The 15,435-nt window shown below is 42.1% G+C and overlaps 1 protein-coding gene across 1 annotated transcript; it reads left to right on the top strand.

Annotated features, from left to right (window-relative positions):
- The first annotated feature begins 7,524 nt into the window (after positions 1-7,524).
- On the top strand, positions 7,525-14,608 carry CCDC70 (coiled-coil domain containing 70). The gene is made up of 2 exons (XM_049646874.1): positions 7,525-7,742; positions 13,710-14,608. Exons 1-2 carry the CDS (start codon positions 7,685-7,687, stop codon positions 14,456-14,458), a joined length of 807 nt encoding a protein of 268 aa, XP_049502831.1. The 5' UTR covers positions 7,525-7,684; the 3' UTR covers positions 14,459-14,608.
- Positions 14,609-15,435: the final 827 nt, after the last annotated feature.

The following is a 15,435-nucleotide window of genomic DNA, read 5'->3' as shown; positions in this document are numbered from 1 at the left end:
CCCACTCCGAGCTACGTGGTGTAAAACAGTGCTCATTTATTATTATATGTCTCAGTTCTGGGAACTGACTGGGGTCCCGGACAGATGGAGGCTGAGGCTGAAGTCATGGGAGGGCTTTCTCACTCACATGCCTAGTGGGGGTGATGCTAGGTGGGGCTGTCAGCCAGAACACTACATGTGGCCTCTGCATGTGCCCTGGGCTTCTACACAGCGTGGCGGCTGGGATTTAAAAGCACATGTGCTGAGAGATGGAGAACCAGGGGAAGCTGAATCACTTTTTATGATCTAACCTCAGAAATAGTGGTTTGCTGGTAAATGTTTAACAACCACCTGTGTGTGCGTGTGTGTGTGTGTGTGTGTGTGTGTGTGTGTGTGTGTGTGTGATCCTAGTCCTTTCTGGTTTCTGCACCATAGATAATCCCACTGTGGCTGTTTCCAGGGTACTGGCATGACTTTACTGGGCACGGGGCTGGAGAAAGACATCCACCCTCACTGGAGAGCCGGTAGCATGGGCCCCAGCACATTACTGCTGACCAGTCACAAAGCATCGCTTCCTCTGTGCTCTCTTGGTTGAAGCAATCCAAAGATCCACCCAGGTTCAAGGGGGAGGGTACAGACTCTGCCTCTTGAGAGTGTTTTGAAAGTTCACAGTATAAGAAAAGTGTATGGAATAAGACAGCTCATTGAGGCCATCTTTGGGAAATCCACCTGCCTCAACCACCAAGAACAAAGAGATCCAAAGGAATGCACAGAAGAAAAGGTGGTGCACAGAAAGTCTCCAGAAGATAGGCTGGTGAGTAATCCATTGGAGGAAGAGGATGGGAGGGGAAGGCAAAAGGATAACCTCTTCAGAGATAAAAATAATATGATGAGGAGGAACAAAAGAATAGAAATCACTTGTGGAGGAAATCTCCAAGTACAGATCTTTTCTCCTACTTTTATTTCAAACTATAGGAATAGATCTTCCTTCCTTCTTTCTTTCCTTCCTTCCTTCCTTCCTTCCCTTTTTCCTTCAATGACTATGTTTATTATATGCCAGACACTGTTCTAAGTGCAGGAATGAAACAGTAAGCAAATAAAAAGCCCTTGCTGTATTGGTTTTCTAGGGCCACTGTAACAGAGTATCACAGACTAGTTGGCTTAAACAACAAATTTATTTTTCTCACGGTTCAGGGGGCTAGAAGTTCAAGTTGAAGGTGTTGGCAGGTTTGGTTTTCTCTGAGACCTCTCTCCTTGGTTTGTAGATGGCCGTCTTCTCCTATGTCTGCCCATGGTCTTTCGTCAGTGCATGTTTGTGTCCTATTTCCTCTTCTTATAAGGACACCGGTCATTGGATTAAGGCCCACCCCAGTGACCTCATTTTAACTTCATTACCTCTTTAAGGACCCCATCTCTAAATATGGTCACATTCTGAGGTATTGGGGTTAGAACTTCAACATATGACATTCTGGGGGGGCGCAAATCATCCCATAACACCCACCTGCATGCAGTATACATTGTAAGATCTCACATGGTGCCTTCCTACCAACATCATGTGCTGTAGCCACTAAGAGGTAAAGTCAAAGCACTGTGACCTCAAGGCACATGTGGGCATGGTAATATTTGATGTATGGTTATGTTCATGTGTTTGTTTCAAATTTTAAGATTTTTTTTGTTTTAGAATACATTATCCATTTACATTATTCAAAGACCAAAGCCTTCATGGAAGGTATTCACAGAAAAGTCTTGCTTCTACCCCTTCCCCTATACCATTTCCCTCAGAAATAACCATTTTTATTAGCTTGGTGTTTTTCTTCCAATATCCCTTTGTGCAAATATAAGCAAATACATAGGTATATATTCTTATTTTCTCCTTTATACAATATGTAGCAGTATTCTGCACCTTGTTGATGGTGATTTTTTCACTTTATATATCCTGGAGAACTCTCCATATCAACCTATAGAACCTTTGCTGTATTTTTTTAACAGCTGCATAGTACTCTGCTCGGTGACATGCCATAATTTATTTAAGTTGTCCTGTGTTGCTGGACAAGTGGATTATTTCCAATCTTTTGAAGTTACGAACAATACTCCAATGAACTGAATAACCTTTATAAGTATCATTTTGTACTTGAATAGGTGTACCTGTGGGATATACTTCCAGAAGTGGAATTGCTGAATCAAAAGGTAAATGCATCTATAATTTTGTTAGACACTGACAAATTCCCCTCTTTAGGGGTTGAAACATTTTGCATCCTGACCAGCACTGTACAAGGGGCCCTATTTCTATATAGTTGTGTTAACAGAGTGTATTGTTAAACTTTTGGATTTCTGCCAGTTTGATAGGTAGGAAACACAATATTTATTTTCAATTGCATTTCTCTTTAAGTGTGGTTGGAAATTTTTTCATAGAGTCATTTTTATTTGTCTACAACCAAAGTATTCACGTCCTTTGGTCATTTATCTATTGGGTTATGTGTTTCTGCTTTATTTCAGAAGCTCTTTGTAAAATGGGTGCTGTGAGTACAGCAGGAACAAAACAAAGTCTCTGCCTTCACAAGGCCAACTTCCCATGAATGATCCCTTTCTATAACTGGTACTGCTAGAAAGAATTCTCTTCTTTCAATACAGAGACTGAGGCCATGGGCAGCAATGATTGATTACGTTGCCATTGTCTTCTTCTGTGAGCAATTTTCCGGGTTGACCTACTCTTCCAGGAAAATAATCTATATTCCTCATGGAATAAATCAATTTCCAAAAATAAGGGAATGTGCACTCTTGCAGTTATTAAAAATCATGTTCTCAGAAATATTTAAAGAAATGGGGAAGTGCTTATGATATATTACTGCATACAAAGACAAGCCACGAAGCACCAGGCACAGCACAAAACCAGCCTCACAGAATATATCTAGCCATAAGCATAAGAAAAAGAGTGGAAAACTGTACCCCAAATGTTTATAGTGGTTACCTCTGAGTACTGGGTTATGGATGATTTTAATTTTCTTTTTTATCCTTGCTCTGTTTCCTAATATTTTTCACAATGAATATGCATTTTTCTGAAAATTGGCAGTAATGGTCATACAAATTTTAAAAATAATATTGAACAGAATGTAAGCTAAACTTTCTGTCTTGAGTGAACAGGAGCCACTGATTTGGTGCAAAGCAGGCAGCACTAGGGAAAAGTTTATCCTTTTCAATTCTCTGAGCACATTGATGCTGATGCTCAAGTTATTTTCAGTACTCCATTCACATTCAGCAATAATAATTTCATTTGCCATTCCCCCCAGAGGCTGTAAGATTTATTTGGAACAGCCAACATTTTATGAATCGTGAATTACACGAAACCTGGAGAATACTGTAAGAATGTATTCATGTAAGAATACATTCATGTAAGAATACTGCAACTCATCTAAATCAACTGCATCTCAATAAATTTCTAGTAAACGCATGGTCATGCTCCAGGCACTTAGGCCCCATACCTTAGTCTTGCCCTTACTTCCTCCATCTTAATCCCATGCAACTCTTTTGATCAGCTAATGAGTCTTTCTTTGAAATATTTCTTGTAGCTATCTATCCTCTCTGACTCCCCAGCTACAATATCAGTCATGACTCAGACTATCTGTTGCCTCCATTACCACAACAACCTTCTGTATCAGACAGGTATGTGTTCCGAACAAAACTGCCTAAGTTCAAATGTGGGCTCTACTTCTGCATGACCTTAGGCAAGTTTCTTGACTTCTCTATGCATTTCTTTCTTCTCTTGTAAAATGGAGTAGCAATAATATCTAATTTGTTAGTTTGTTGTGAGAAAATACATGTAAAAGCACTTAGAACAGCAACTGGGCACATAGTTAATGATCAATAAATGCTAGCTATATCAATTATGTAATCAATTTATTTTCATCTACTTTGGGCCTTCTGGCCAGGTCAACAATCTTGAGTTACATCATGTCGCTCCTTTGGTTATAAGCCCCCGCTATGAGTTTTCCACTGGACAGTGGGTGACCAGGTTGTTTCAGACAACATATCCTGCTAAGAACAAGTAGCAGTGCTGGACATCTCAGAAACACTGAGTCAGGGAGAAGTTTGGAGGCCAAGATCTGAATAAGGATTAAAGTCAGTAGAGATGAGTGACATTTGAAGCTGCTTCCAAAAGTGAAAGCAGTGAATGAAAAGCTGGAGGGTGTGAACGGAAGTTCCAACAATATAAAGGGGCTTGGAGGGCTACAATTAGAGCTAAGGACGTATCAGAGAGGAGATGTTCTGGAAAACATCATAAGCATTTTTTTTTTTGGAGTAAGAGTCAATTGGAGAAGCATATCTCATAGAGATTAAAGCCCAGTTTTAGAATCATATCAACTCCTGATTGGAATCAAGTAATCAGCTTCTCTAGCCTCTCTGCTTACTAGAAGCAAAAATAAGTACCTCTGGAAAAAGATAACATCAGTGAAAGTAACCAGCCATGTAAGAAAACAAGTTTTGGTAGAAAACCAAGAAGAGAAAAACAGACAATGGAAAGACATCCACAGAAGATCTGGATCTTCAATAAGACATACACTTTGAACTATTATTGACATGTTCATGGAATTAAAAATCAAGATGAATAAACGTGACACAAAAAAACCCCTGAAAACTGTGTGAAATAATCACATGGATGTTTTAGACCTGAATAATATTTAGTAAATAAAAGTAAAGATTGAGGGGTGCCTGGGTGGCTCAGCTGGTTGTGTCTGACTCTTGATTTTGGCTCAGGTCATGATCTCACAGCTCATGAGATCAAGGCCCGCACTGCGTTCTGCATTGACAGCATGGAACCTGCTTGAGATTCTCTCTCTCCCTCTGTCTCTGCCCCTCTGCACTCATGCTCTCTCCCTCTCTCTCAAAATAAATAAATAAACATTTAAAAAATTTTAAAAAGACACAGAGCTTCCCTCTACTTAAAAAAAAAAGATTGAACGGATAAGTTAAACAGCACATTGGACACACTATGTTTATAGACATTAAAATTCATTTCTTACAATGTTTTGAAATCCTATTGCCATAAAATACTCAATACTGTGAAGAATGAAAAAATGAAAGGAAAGAATCATTTGTTTATACCACAGTAGAAGCATGTTAAGCAAACCATTCTATAATAAAATCTGTTAGATAGTATAAAAATTAAGGCAAAATAAAAGTATTTTTAACAAATAAGCACTGAGAGAAGTCATCACAAAACCCATAATAAAGGAAACTTTAGGTTTAGGGTATGATTTGGGGAGATGTAAAAGAAAATGATCTCAAAGAGAAACATAGAGATGCAGGAAGAAATGAAGAGCAACAGAAAAGATAAAAAATATGTGTAACTATAAATAAACATTGGGGTGCCTGGGTGGCTCAGTCGGTTGAGTGTCCAACTTTGGCTCAGGTCATGATCTCAGTTTGTGAGTTCGAGCCTCATGTCGGGCTCTGTGCTGACAGCTCGGAGGCTGGAGCCTGCTTCGGATTCTGTGTCTCCTTCTCTGCCCCTCCCCTGATCATGCTCTCTCTCTCTCTCTCTCTCTTTCAAAAATAAATAAACATGAAAAATATTTTTTTTAAATGTGACATGTCAAAACGTGTGAGATCCAAGTAAGTGTACTTATAGGGAAACTGACATTCTTAAGTACATATATTAGAAAAGAGTAATGATTAAAATCAATGACTGGGACACCTGGAATGGACAAGTAAGAGGACAGGTTGAGTTTGGAGTCCAAAGAATTCCCCATCTCCAAAGAATTATTACTACTTGACTTGTCTGGCAGTTCACTGAAAAGCTCCAGCCACAGGACTTGTCTTTATTTGACCTAACTCAATGCTAATTTTGTGCAAATGGCCCTATCCTCAGGGCATTTGTCAAAAAAAAAAAAGAAAACAGTGGCAAGTTTTTAATATCTCAGTTTCCTGTGATAGTGTCACCAGTTGGAGCTAATAAGAAGCTGAGCAAAAACTTAAAAGGAAAAACAGACAACAACATGAAGATTCTGAAAAATTCTAACATATTTCTGGAAATCTAGACGGTCACGTGTATTTGACTGAGTACATACCCAAGAAAGACCTGAGGAGGGTCATAATCTTTCACCTCAGGCTGACCTTGAGGTCCTGCACAAGCAAGGAAGTGAGGGCTAAGGCAGAATTGCAAATCACCTAAGTCATGCCCCAACACACACAGCTACACAGAGTCCCTCAGCAAAGGAAAAGACACTTGCCAGTTCAAGGAAATCTCTTAGTTCAATCATTAGCTGACCACTAAGCTAAGCAAGCGGACTTTAGTGGCCACACAAGACAAAAAAAAAGAGACTTTTCAGAATTAGTCCAGGAAAGTCACTAAACAAGCAAATAGCGATAACAACAACGACGACGACAACAAGAAACAATGAACCTGAGGAGGGGGGACATCACATTTCTAGGGTTGCTATATTGTATTATTTGTATGATATTATATTGTTTAGATGATATTACTTAAAATTATATTATTTTAAATGTCCAGTTTCAACAAAAACTTAGGACACACACAAAGAAACAGGAAAGAATGGTTTACACATGGAGGGAAAAAGCATCAATAGAAACTATTGAGTTATTCTCTTTTTGGTTAGAAACTATCTGAGAAACTGGAGATGATGGTCTTCCTAGACCAAGATTTTACATCAGCTATTATAAATATGGTCAAAGAGGGGCGCCTGGGTGGCTCAGTCAGTTAAGCATCCGACTTCAGCTCAGGTCATGATCTCGCGGTCCCTGAGTTCAAGCCCTGCGTCAGGCTCTATGCTGACAGCTCAGAGCCTGGAGCCTGCTTCAGATTCTGTGTCTCCCTCTCTCTGCCCCTCCCCCATTCATGCTCTGTCTCTCTCTCTCTCTCAAAAATAAATGAACATTAAAAAAATTTTTTTAAATAAAATAAATATGGTCAAAGAATTAAAGAAACCATGCCTGAAGAATTAAAGAAAAGCTTGAGAATTAGGTCTTACCAAATAGAGGATATCAATAAATAGAAATTATTTAAAAAATAAGAACCAAATAGAAATTCTACAGTTAAAAATGAAAAATAGAGGGGATCGAGAGCAATTTGATCTGGCTGAAGAATCAGTACACTTGAAAACAGATCAATTGAGATTATCCAGTCTAAGCAATAGAAAGAAAAATGAAGAAAAATGAACAGAGCTCCAGACACCTTTAGGACACCATTGAGCTAATGTACATGTAAAAGGAGTCCGAGAAGAATAAAGAAAGTGGAAAAAAGAATATTTTAAGAGATAATGGCCAAAAACTTCTGAACTTTGAAGAAAAACTATACCAAATCTGCATTTCCAAGAAGCTCAACAAATTTCTAGTATACACTCAAAGGGATCCATGCATAGGCACATCATAGTCAAGCTGTCAAAAGCCAAAGACAGCATCTCGAGAGCAGCAAGAGAAATGATTCATCACATACAAAACCCCTGACTGCAACGTGATTTTCCAGAAGCCTGCCCCTGGATACAATCCAGGTAGAATGTGAGGTAACAATCATTTGTGAGTCATCAACAGTGACACCTATTGGTGAAGTCAAAAATGGAAGACGGAAAAGTCTTTCTCTTTCCACTCCTTAAAGTCCCTTACCCATTGTGGGTCTCCCTACCCTGTGAGTCAGGACTAAGAGGGGCAGAGGGATCACTGCCAACAGTGTCAGGGGGTCTGTGATGTGACAATGACTGCCTGGCCTCTGAGGGCTACTGAGGACTGCCCAGTTGGGAAACAGCTAAGCAGTAAGTAACTGTTGGCTTTAGATTGGATAGTTATTTGTTCTAAGCATAGAGTTATATACAACATTTTCCTTAAAAGTAAGTTCCTGTCCTGAAGTATAATATTGAAAACTAGGCGTGTTTCTTTGATTCTTGTTTTTATATCCACAGAAGGCAGTGCCTACCTCATAGGTAGCTCTTGTAGGGAATAAGTTGGATACATTGAATCCACATATCACATTACACTTTATATCTAAATACGCATGTATGTATTTGATATTATGCTTGATTTATCTCTTTCTCAAGGATAATTTAAGTGGTCATGAGAAAAACTTGCAGATGAATTTTTCTCTAACATTATAATCCGGGATACTGCCCTTCATTCAGCTGTCATTTACTTAACATGTATTATGTATCAGCTGTTGCACTGGATGCTGGACACAGAGCTGTGAAACAGTGTTCCTAGTGGGACAGGAGAGGCATATACTGACTCTGAATTTGGTAGAGACAGGGGTGTCAGGAGAGCTAGAGGAGGTGACTGAGTTCCAAAGAGTTAACTAGGTGAAGTGAAGTGGGGTTAGGCAAGGCTATCCAGGGAGAGAGACCGACATGGCAGGAAACTGAGGAAAACTTGGCATGTTTGAGGGATTGCACGTGGCCAGAGCATAGGCATCAGGGAAGGTGGCTGAGAGATAAAGCAAAAATGGTTTGTGGGGACAGATCATGATCGTCCTGGCATGCTGGCCTAAGAAGATTGAAAATGACAGAAAATAGTAACAATTGTAATTATTCTTACTTTCTGTTTAATGAGCACTTGCTATGTGCCAGGTACTGGGCTAGACACTCGAAATGCCCAATTTACTCCCTACAAGAGCTCTGTGAGGTAGGCACCGCCTTCCGTGGATAAAACACATTCCGTCAGGAAAAGGAGTCCACAAAGAGGTGGAGAAAGAGTGGTCCGGGAAGTGGGAAGAGAGCAGGATGACCCCGTGTTATAGAAGCCAAGGGGGAGGGAGCTTCAAAAAGGACTAATGTCAAATGCTGCTAACAGGTCGGTCAGTGAGGACAAAGGACTAAACAATGCGCACGTCTCTAGGGATCTTAACAAATAGAGTTTCAGTGGAGTAAGGAGGCAAAAGGCAGATTGCTGTAGGATGGGTTGTAGATGCAATACAGAAATGGTGGATAGTGATCGTCGGCTGCTCTTTGAGAAGAGTATTCAAGGAGGAGAAGGCTAGCACACGGTAAGCAGAGAGAGAGCTAGGGGATTCTGTGGTCAGCTGGTTGAGTGGTCGTGTTAAGATGAGAGGGACTTGAGTGTGTTCGTGTGCTGAGAGGCCGGAAGGAGCAGAGAGGGAGATAGGAAGGCCCAGGAGTGAGGGATGGCTGAGGAAATAAAGTCACCATGGGGCTGTGAGGAGATGGGGGAGGGCCTGGCTTTGCCCAGGAGCCTGTAGGCGGGGATTAACAATGGATGTGGATGCCAAGACGCTAAGCTGGAGGCTGAAGAAGTTTCAGCCTGTGGCCCTGTTTCTCCACAAATAGGAGCCCAGATCTTCTGACAAGGGACAGTCCCTGAATACTTGACTTATAATACATTTATTTCTGTCAACAAGTGTCATAAGCAGATCTCTCCTGCCGCTGCCCAAGTAGGCAGTGAGACTGGGGGAAAATCAGGGAGAGTGAACATTTAGTGCTCACTGACCTATACTTTGTAGTTTTTCCTATTCTCAAGTGACTCCATGGACTGAGCCAGTCCCCCAGAATTGGCTTCTCCATTCAGCTTTGTGGTTCTCTCTCCTCATGAATGTCGACACTGGTTCTTTGTGGAGCACAGCGCTGAAGGGAAAGCCTGCCAAGAACCACAACTGGTGTTAGACCTGCAGAAAGTGTGAGGCCATGAAAAGAGCCAGAAAATAAGAGCCTGGGAGACACTAGGCAAGGGAAATTCAGAATCAGAGAACAGTGGGGATCTCTGGTGCAAAGGAAAAAAGAATTTATTAAACTGTTTCAGTGAGTTCTCTAGTTAGTGCAAACATTGCCCAAGGAATAAGAAATAAAGCTTTAGTGTAATTTGGAAGGTGGTTACTTTTGGCATTGGAATATGTCCAGGAAACATTTCAGAAGAAAGTCAGAAGCCTGCACAGAAATGGATTTGCTTGTTTGTTTGTTTGTTCGTTTGTTTTTGCAAACTGGAAACAGACAAGCCTCACATATAAAAATAGATTTTTGTAAGCCTTTTTTTGTTGTTTGGTGAAAAATATATTTTCTTCACTGATAACATTCAGTGTTCTTTGATTTGCTTTTTAGTGTGAGTGTTGGTGTATTTTTTTTAGCAGGATTGTATGAGGAGAAAGGAGGTTTCCTTTAAAATTAGTGACCACATTGCTAAATGTTATCATTAAGTTATCAGTAGGTCCGGGGCTTAATACAATTCTCTCTCTCTCTTTCTCTCTCTCTCTCTCTCTCTCTCTCTCTCTCTCTCTCACACACACACACACACACACACACACACACACTCCTTCCTAGTTAAAATATCAGCCCGATGGTGTTTCCAAGTAGTATTGCTTGACCACGTAATGCACTTCTAGCACTCACTAGAAGAATCTTGCCTCATCTACTTAATTGCTTGAATGGGTTTTTAACTTCAAGCCTGAGTTTTCTCAGTTATATAATGAGGTTAATCAAGGTGCCTATCTCACAGCATGGTTGAAAGGATTACACAGGTAATGCCAGTAAAGTGCCCAGCATAAAAGGGCTAAATAAATGTGCAGGGAGTTGTTGTTACTAACATTGTAATTAGAAAGTTGATTGTTGTTGACAGCTATCCTGGGCTCTAATTGACCCTGAGGCTTTGCTTATAGAGTTTCCAAATCCAGTTCAACAAACACTTGTTGAGGGCCTGCTTTGCATTCTCATAGCAGAAAGGAAGGAAGAAGGACACACTTTCCCCCACCTCAAGATACCAACAGTTACATAAATAAGACAACCATAATACAACCTAGAAAATCAAATTTCCAAAATTCAACGAAATTCAGTTCAAGTCAACCAACATTTCTATCAATTACCTCCTATGCCCACAGCTTCATCTTAGATGCTGGGTTACAGGGATGGCAGCAAGGCACGTCCACACCTAATTATCAGCCGAGCATGACAAGCAAACAACAGGAGTGAGTGAGGGGGTGGTGATGAACTTTGTCTGGAAGGTCCAAGTAGCTTTCAGAGGGGGCGATGTGGAGAGGAATTCAAGCCACACTGAGAAGGAAAGGTAATCAGTAGAGGACACAGCGTGTTCCTTGGCTTGGAAGCTTGAAACTGCAGGTCTTGTCCAGAGAACTGGATGTGGCCCATTATTACTGAAACTTAGCTTTGGAGATGGTAGGAAGGTCAAGGGAGTGACAAGCAGGAGTTAGGTTACAGAGGACCTTACTAGGCATTTGGATTTGGGCTGTGGAGTCTTCGGAGTTTTGCGAGCAGGTGTGATACGTGTTTTAGAAACATCCCTGGGGCAGGGCCCCTGGGTGGCTAAGTCAGTTAAGCATCCAACTCCTGATTTTGGCTCAGGTCATGATCTCACGACTGGTGGATTTGAGCCCCGTGTCTGGCTCTGTGCTGACAGTGCAGAGCCTGCTTGGGATTCTTTCTCTCTCCCTCTCTTTCTGCCCCTCCCCCTCTTGAGCATTCGCCTTCTCTCTCTCTCTCTCAAAATATAAATAAAGAAACTTAGAAACACCCCTGAGGCTACAGTAGGGGTGGATGGGAGGGTAAGGTCAATACCAGAGAGACTGGTGAGACTGTCACAGGGGTCCTGGTGCAAAGCAGCCGTGGTCAATGACATGAATCTGAGGGCATGGTTCCAAGAAATGTTAACAATCATAACTGGGAGGGTTGATGATTGATTTAAAGTCTGGTGAGGAAAAGGAAGGAGTCAGGGATGAGCTCCAGGTTTCTGGCTTGTGTGGCTGGGTGGACATGGTGATGCCACCGTCTATCCCTTCACCACACACACACACACACACACACACACACACACACACACACACTCCACCTATGTGTCCTTCCTTCTCCCCTACTCCCTGATCCTGAGTCTGAAAATGGAAAAACCAGAAGAAAGCCCAGAGGGACTTCCCAAAGGGAAGTCATGTTGCTCCATTATGTGGTGCTTAGCAAGGCCCACAGAGTGAGGCCAGACCCTGGCAGCTCCTTCCGGAAAGCTCAAAATGGAAATTAATGCCCTCACCAGGTACATGCACCCTTTGTCTTCCCTTCCTCTGACCATTCTCCTGTGTCCAGCCCTTTTTCTCATCGCTTGACCCACCTTTGTACTTACTGTAGTCTGGAGAGTGCTGATATCTGATACCTCAGATATATGGCAATGTTCTCTCTCTCTGTCTCTCCTCCCTTTATTTCTTTTCTTTTCTTTTTTCTTTTCTTTTCTATTCTTTTCTTTTCTTTCTTCTTTCCTTCCTTCCTCACTTCCCTTTCTTCTTTCTTTCTTTCCTTTCTTTCTCCCTAGCTTATATTTTATTGTAAAATATAATACATTTATCGGAGTACTTGAAATATATATCTACAGCTTAGCATATTTTTATAATGAACACACCTACAACCACTACCCCAGTAAAGAAATAGAATACTGCTAGCTCCTCAGGAGCCCTCCTCATGTCCTCACCTAGTCACCACCACCACTTCCCTATCCCATCCTCCCCTCTCAAGCAACCACTATCTTGACTTATGGGTCTCACTTCTTTGCTATGCTTTTTTGTGTTATCACCTAAGTATATAAACAACAGAGTTTAGTTTTTCCTGTTTGGGAACTTTATTCTTTGAAATTCTTTGATCCTGTGTTTCTCTCTCTCTCTCTCTCTCTCTCTCTCTCTCTCTCTCTCGCTTTATATGTTTGTTTATTGAAGAGAGAGAGAGAGCAGGGGAGGGGCATATATAGAGAGAGAGGGAGAGAAAAAATCTCAAGCAGCCTCCCCTCTGTCAGTGCAGAGCCTGATGTGGGGCTCAATCCCACGATCCATGAAATCATGATCTGAGCCGAAACCAAGTCAGACACTTAACCGACTGAGCCACCCAGGTGCCCCAATCCTGCTCCTTTCTTTAAAAATTATGTTTATACTATTCATCCACATTGTTGCACATAGCTGTGCTGTCCATTGCATGAATATACTACCATTTTTAAATTCCATTCTATTGTGATGGCCATTGGATTGTTGCAGTTGAGCATTTATGAACAAGTCTCCTCAGACATTTTTGTACATGTCTCCTGGTCACAATTCATAAGATTCCTCAGGGTACATACCTGGAAATGGAGCTACTGAGTCATAAAGTCTCTTCCCTATTGTTGAGTATTACTTGATATTGTGAGAGCTCCTCTTATTTGTATCCTTGCTAACATTTGGCATCGTCTCTTACCCTACTGTTTTAAGTCTCTGTTCCCCAAATAGACTCTTCTACTAAAATAGTACCCCCTAGGCCAGTGGGTCTCACCCTCTGCTTTTCAGGTGGCCTTAACAGAACACTCACACCTGTGGCACCCTGCTGCGAGCATGGCCGTGAGAAGGTTATGAGCGATCCCCTAGTGAGAATACTGAAACTTCAAATGAATTCTCATTGGTTTAACAAAAGCAAAGCATTGAGGGGCTGCAGTACTTTATTATTTAAAAGTAAAAGAAAACTGTGACACACCCCTTGAAGTGATCGTGTCACACTTGTGTGTTCTGATATCCTAGTTGAGCATCCCTGTCCTTGTTGGCTGAGATTCTATGACTTCAGCGGCTTTGACTTTGAATGTATTGACTCCCTCTTCAGCCCAAAGCTATAACCAGCCAGCATGTTTCTCTACCAAATCTCATCTCTCACAAACACATGCGATGGGTCAAAGAGAGAAATGGTTAAATTTTCCTAAATCGGATAATACAGACCCAAGGGCTCGTTCTCTGGCATGTAATACTCATGAACTTGTTTTCTGTACTGCCCCTGCAGGGTTTGACCAGCTGACCTGCACTTGGCCAACAGTCCTGTCCTCCATCATGGCCACCCCACCATTCTGGCTAACTAAGAAGATGTTTCCCTTCAAAGTGGGCAAATGGATGGGGCTTGCTTGCTTTCGGTCAATGGTGGGATCCTCACCCAACATACGCCAGAAGAAACTAATCTGCAAGTTGCAGGAAGATAAGGCTTTTCGGGAAGAGATGAAAATTTTTCTTGAGAAAATAGAAGACTTCAGAGAAAAGATGTGGAATTTCCGAGGCAAGATCCATGCTTTCCGGGGTCAGATCTTGGGCTTTTGGGAAGAGGAGAGACCTTTCTGGGAAGTAGAGAAGACCTTCTGGAAAGAGGAAAAAGCCTTCTGGGAAATGGAAAAATCTTTCCGGGAAGAAGAAAAAACCTTTTGGAAAAAGTACCGTACCTTTTGGAAGGAGGATAAGGCCTTTTGGAAAGAGGACAATGCCTTATGGGAAAGAGACCGGAACCTTTTTCAGGAGGACAAGGCCCTGTGGGAGGAAGAGAAAGCCCTGTGGGTGGAGGAAAGAGCTCTTCTTGAGGAGGAAAAGTCCCTGTGGGAGGATAAAAAGTCCCTCTGGGAGGAAGAGAATGCCCTCTGGGAAGAGGAGAAAGCATTCTGGGTAGAAGGTGGTGGCCATATTGCTGAGGAGCAGATACCTGAAGACAGGCACCACAACATCAATGGAGGGCCCCAATCACTGGCCCTCTTCCGAGGCAGAGCGTGAGAACAGGACATGAAGGGACATGGGGTCCAGACTCTGTTGGATAGGGATTCAAGTCCAGGGTGACCCAACGTGCTGGAGAAAATAGGCCCTTGTTTGTCTCCTTGCTTCAAAAGACCTAATAAAGTCCTGAGAAGAGGTTTGGGAAAACAACTTCTTCAATAAGGCCTGCTTCATTTTTTTTTTTTTTTCCCCACTTTTGTGATTATCCAAGGCCATATTTCCACCTTCCAGGCTGTACTGCTATCTGTATAGAACTTGGTTCTGGGCACTTCACCATGAGCCCACTATGTGTGAGTGTTTGTGAATAGAGACCCTACAGCTCTCTTTAAAAGTCAGAATGGGAGAGAAGAGAGGCTGAGACAACTCCAGTTAGAGACACATAGGGACAGAGAGCAGCTGAGTCACCTATGCCTCTGGTGTGCTGGGGGACAATCATTCTTTTCCACTCTGAGCAGGCTTAGAGGCCTGGAGCAGGCTGACAGCTTTTCAGAGAAGACCACAGTGCCTTCATTGTGCTTCATTGTCCCTGCCGGCCTTTTAGAACACACAGGCTGAATTCCCTAATGGTCCTGTCACTTGTGGTTCCTGATGCCCAGCAAACTTCTCAATTCCAGTTCTCTGTAGCCTGAGAAAGGGGCGGGGCATAAGGCAAAGGCTCTAGAGCAAGGCCCTTCCCTGCTGGTGAAGTCAAAGTGTTCCACATAGGACAGTCTCCCTGCCACATGTATTCCCATTCACACAGGCCTCACTACAGGATCAATTCCTTCCTTCGAATCTCTCTCCTTCATTCAAAATTAAAATGCCCCAAGGAGGTAATACACTCAATGAATGTACACTCATGTGGTCAGCAACTTACACACCCAGCTTTTCCTCTGGGATTAGATGGTCTCTGTGGGCATTGGTATGGAAACGAACAGAAGGTGGAAGTGGAAACATGTAAAGGCAAACACCTGCCTCCCCCCTTTCTGAGGCCTGGC

The sequence above is a fragment of the Panthera uncia genome, assembly GCF_023721935.1.
Source record: "Panthera uncia isolate 11264 chromosome A1 unlocalized genomic scaffold, Puncia_PCG_1.0 HiC_scaffold_16, whole genome shotgun sequence".
Lineage (NCBI taxonomy): Eukaryota > Metazoa > Chordata > Mammalia > Carnivora > Felidae > Panthera > Panthera uncia.
This window is presented reverse-complemented; position numbering and strand designations above follow the sequence as displayed.

Excerpts from the sequence above, each read along its gene's own strand:
- CCDC70 (XM_049646874.1), top strand. The coding sequence starts at position 7,685 with ATGACTGCCTGGCCTCTGAGGGCTACTGAGGACTGCCCAGTTGGGAAA. Across the intron at positions 7,743-13,709 it reads AGTTGGGAAACAGCTAAGCA|GGTTTGACCAGCTGACCTGC; the intron begins GTAAGTAACTGT and ends CTGCCCCTGCAG.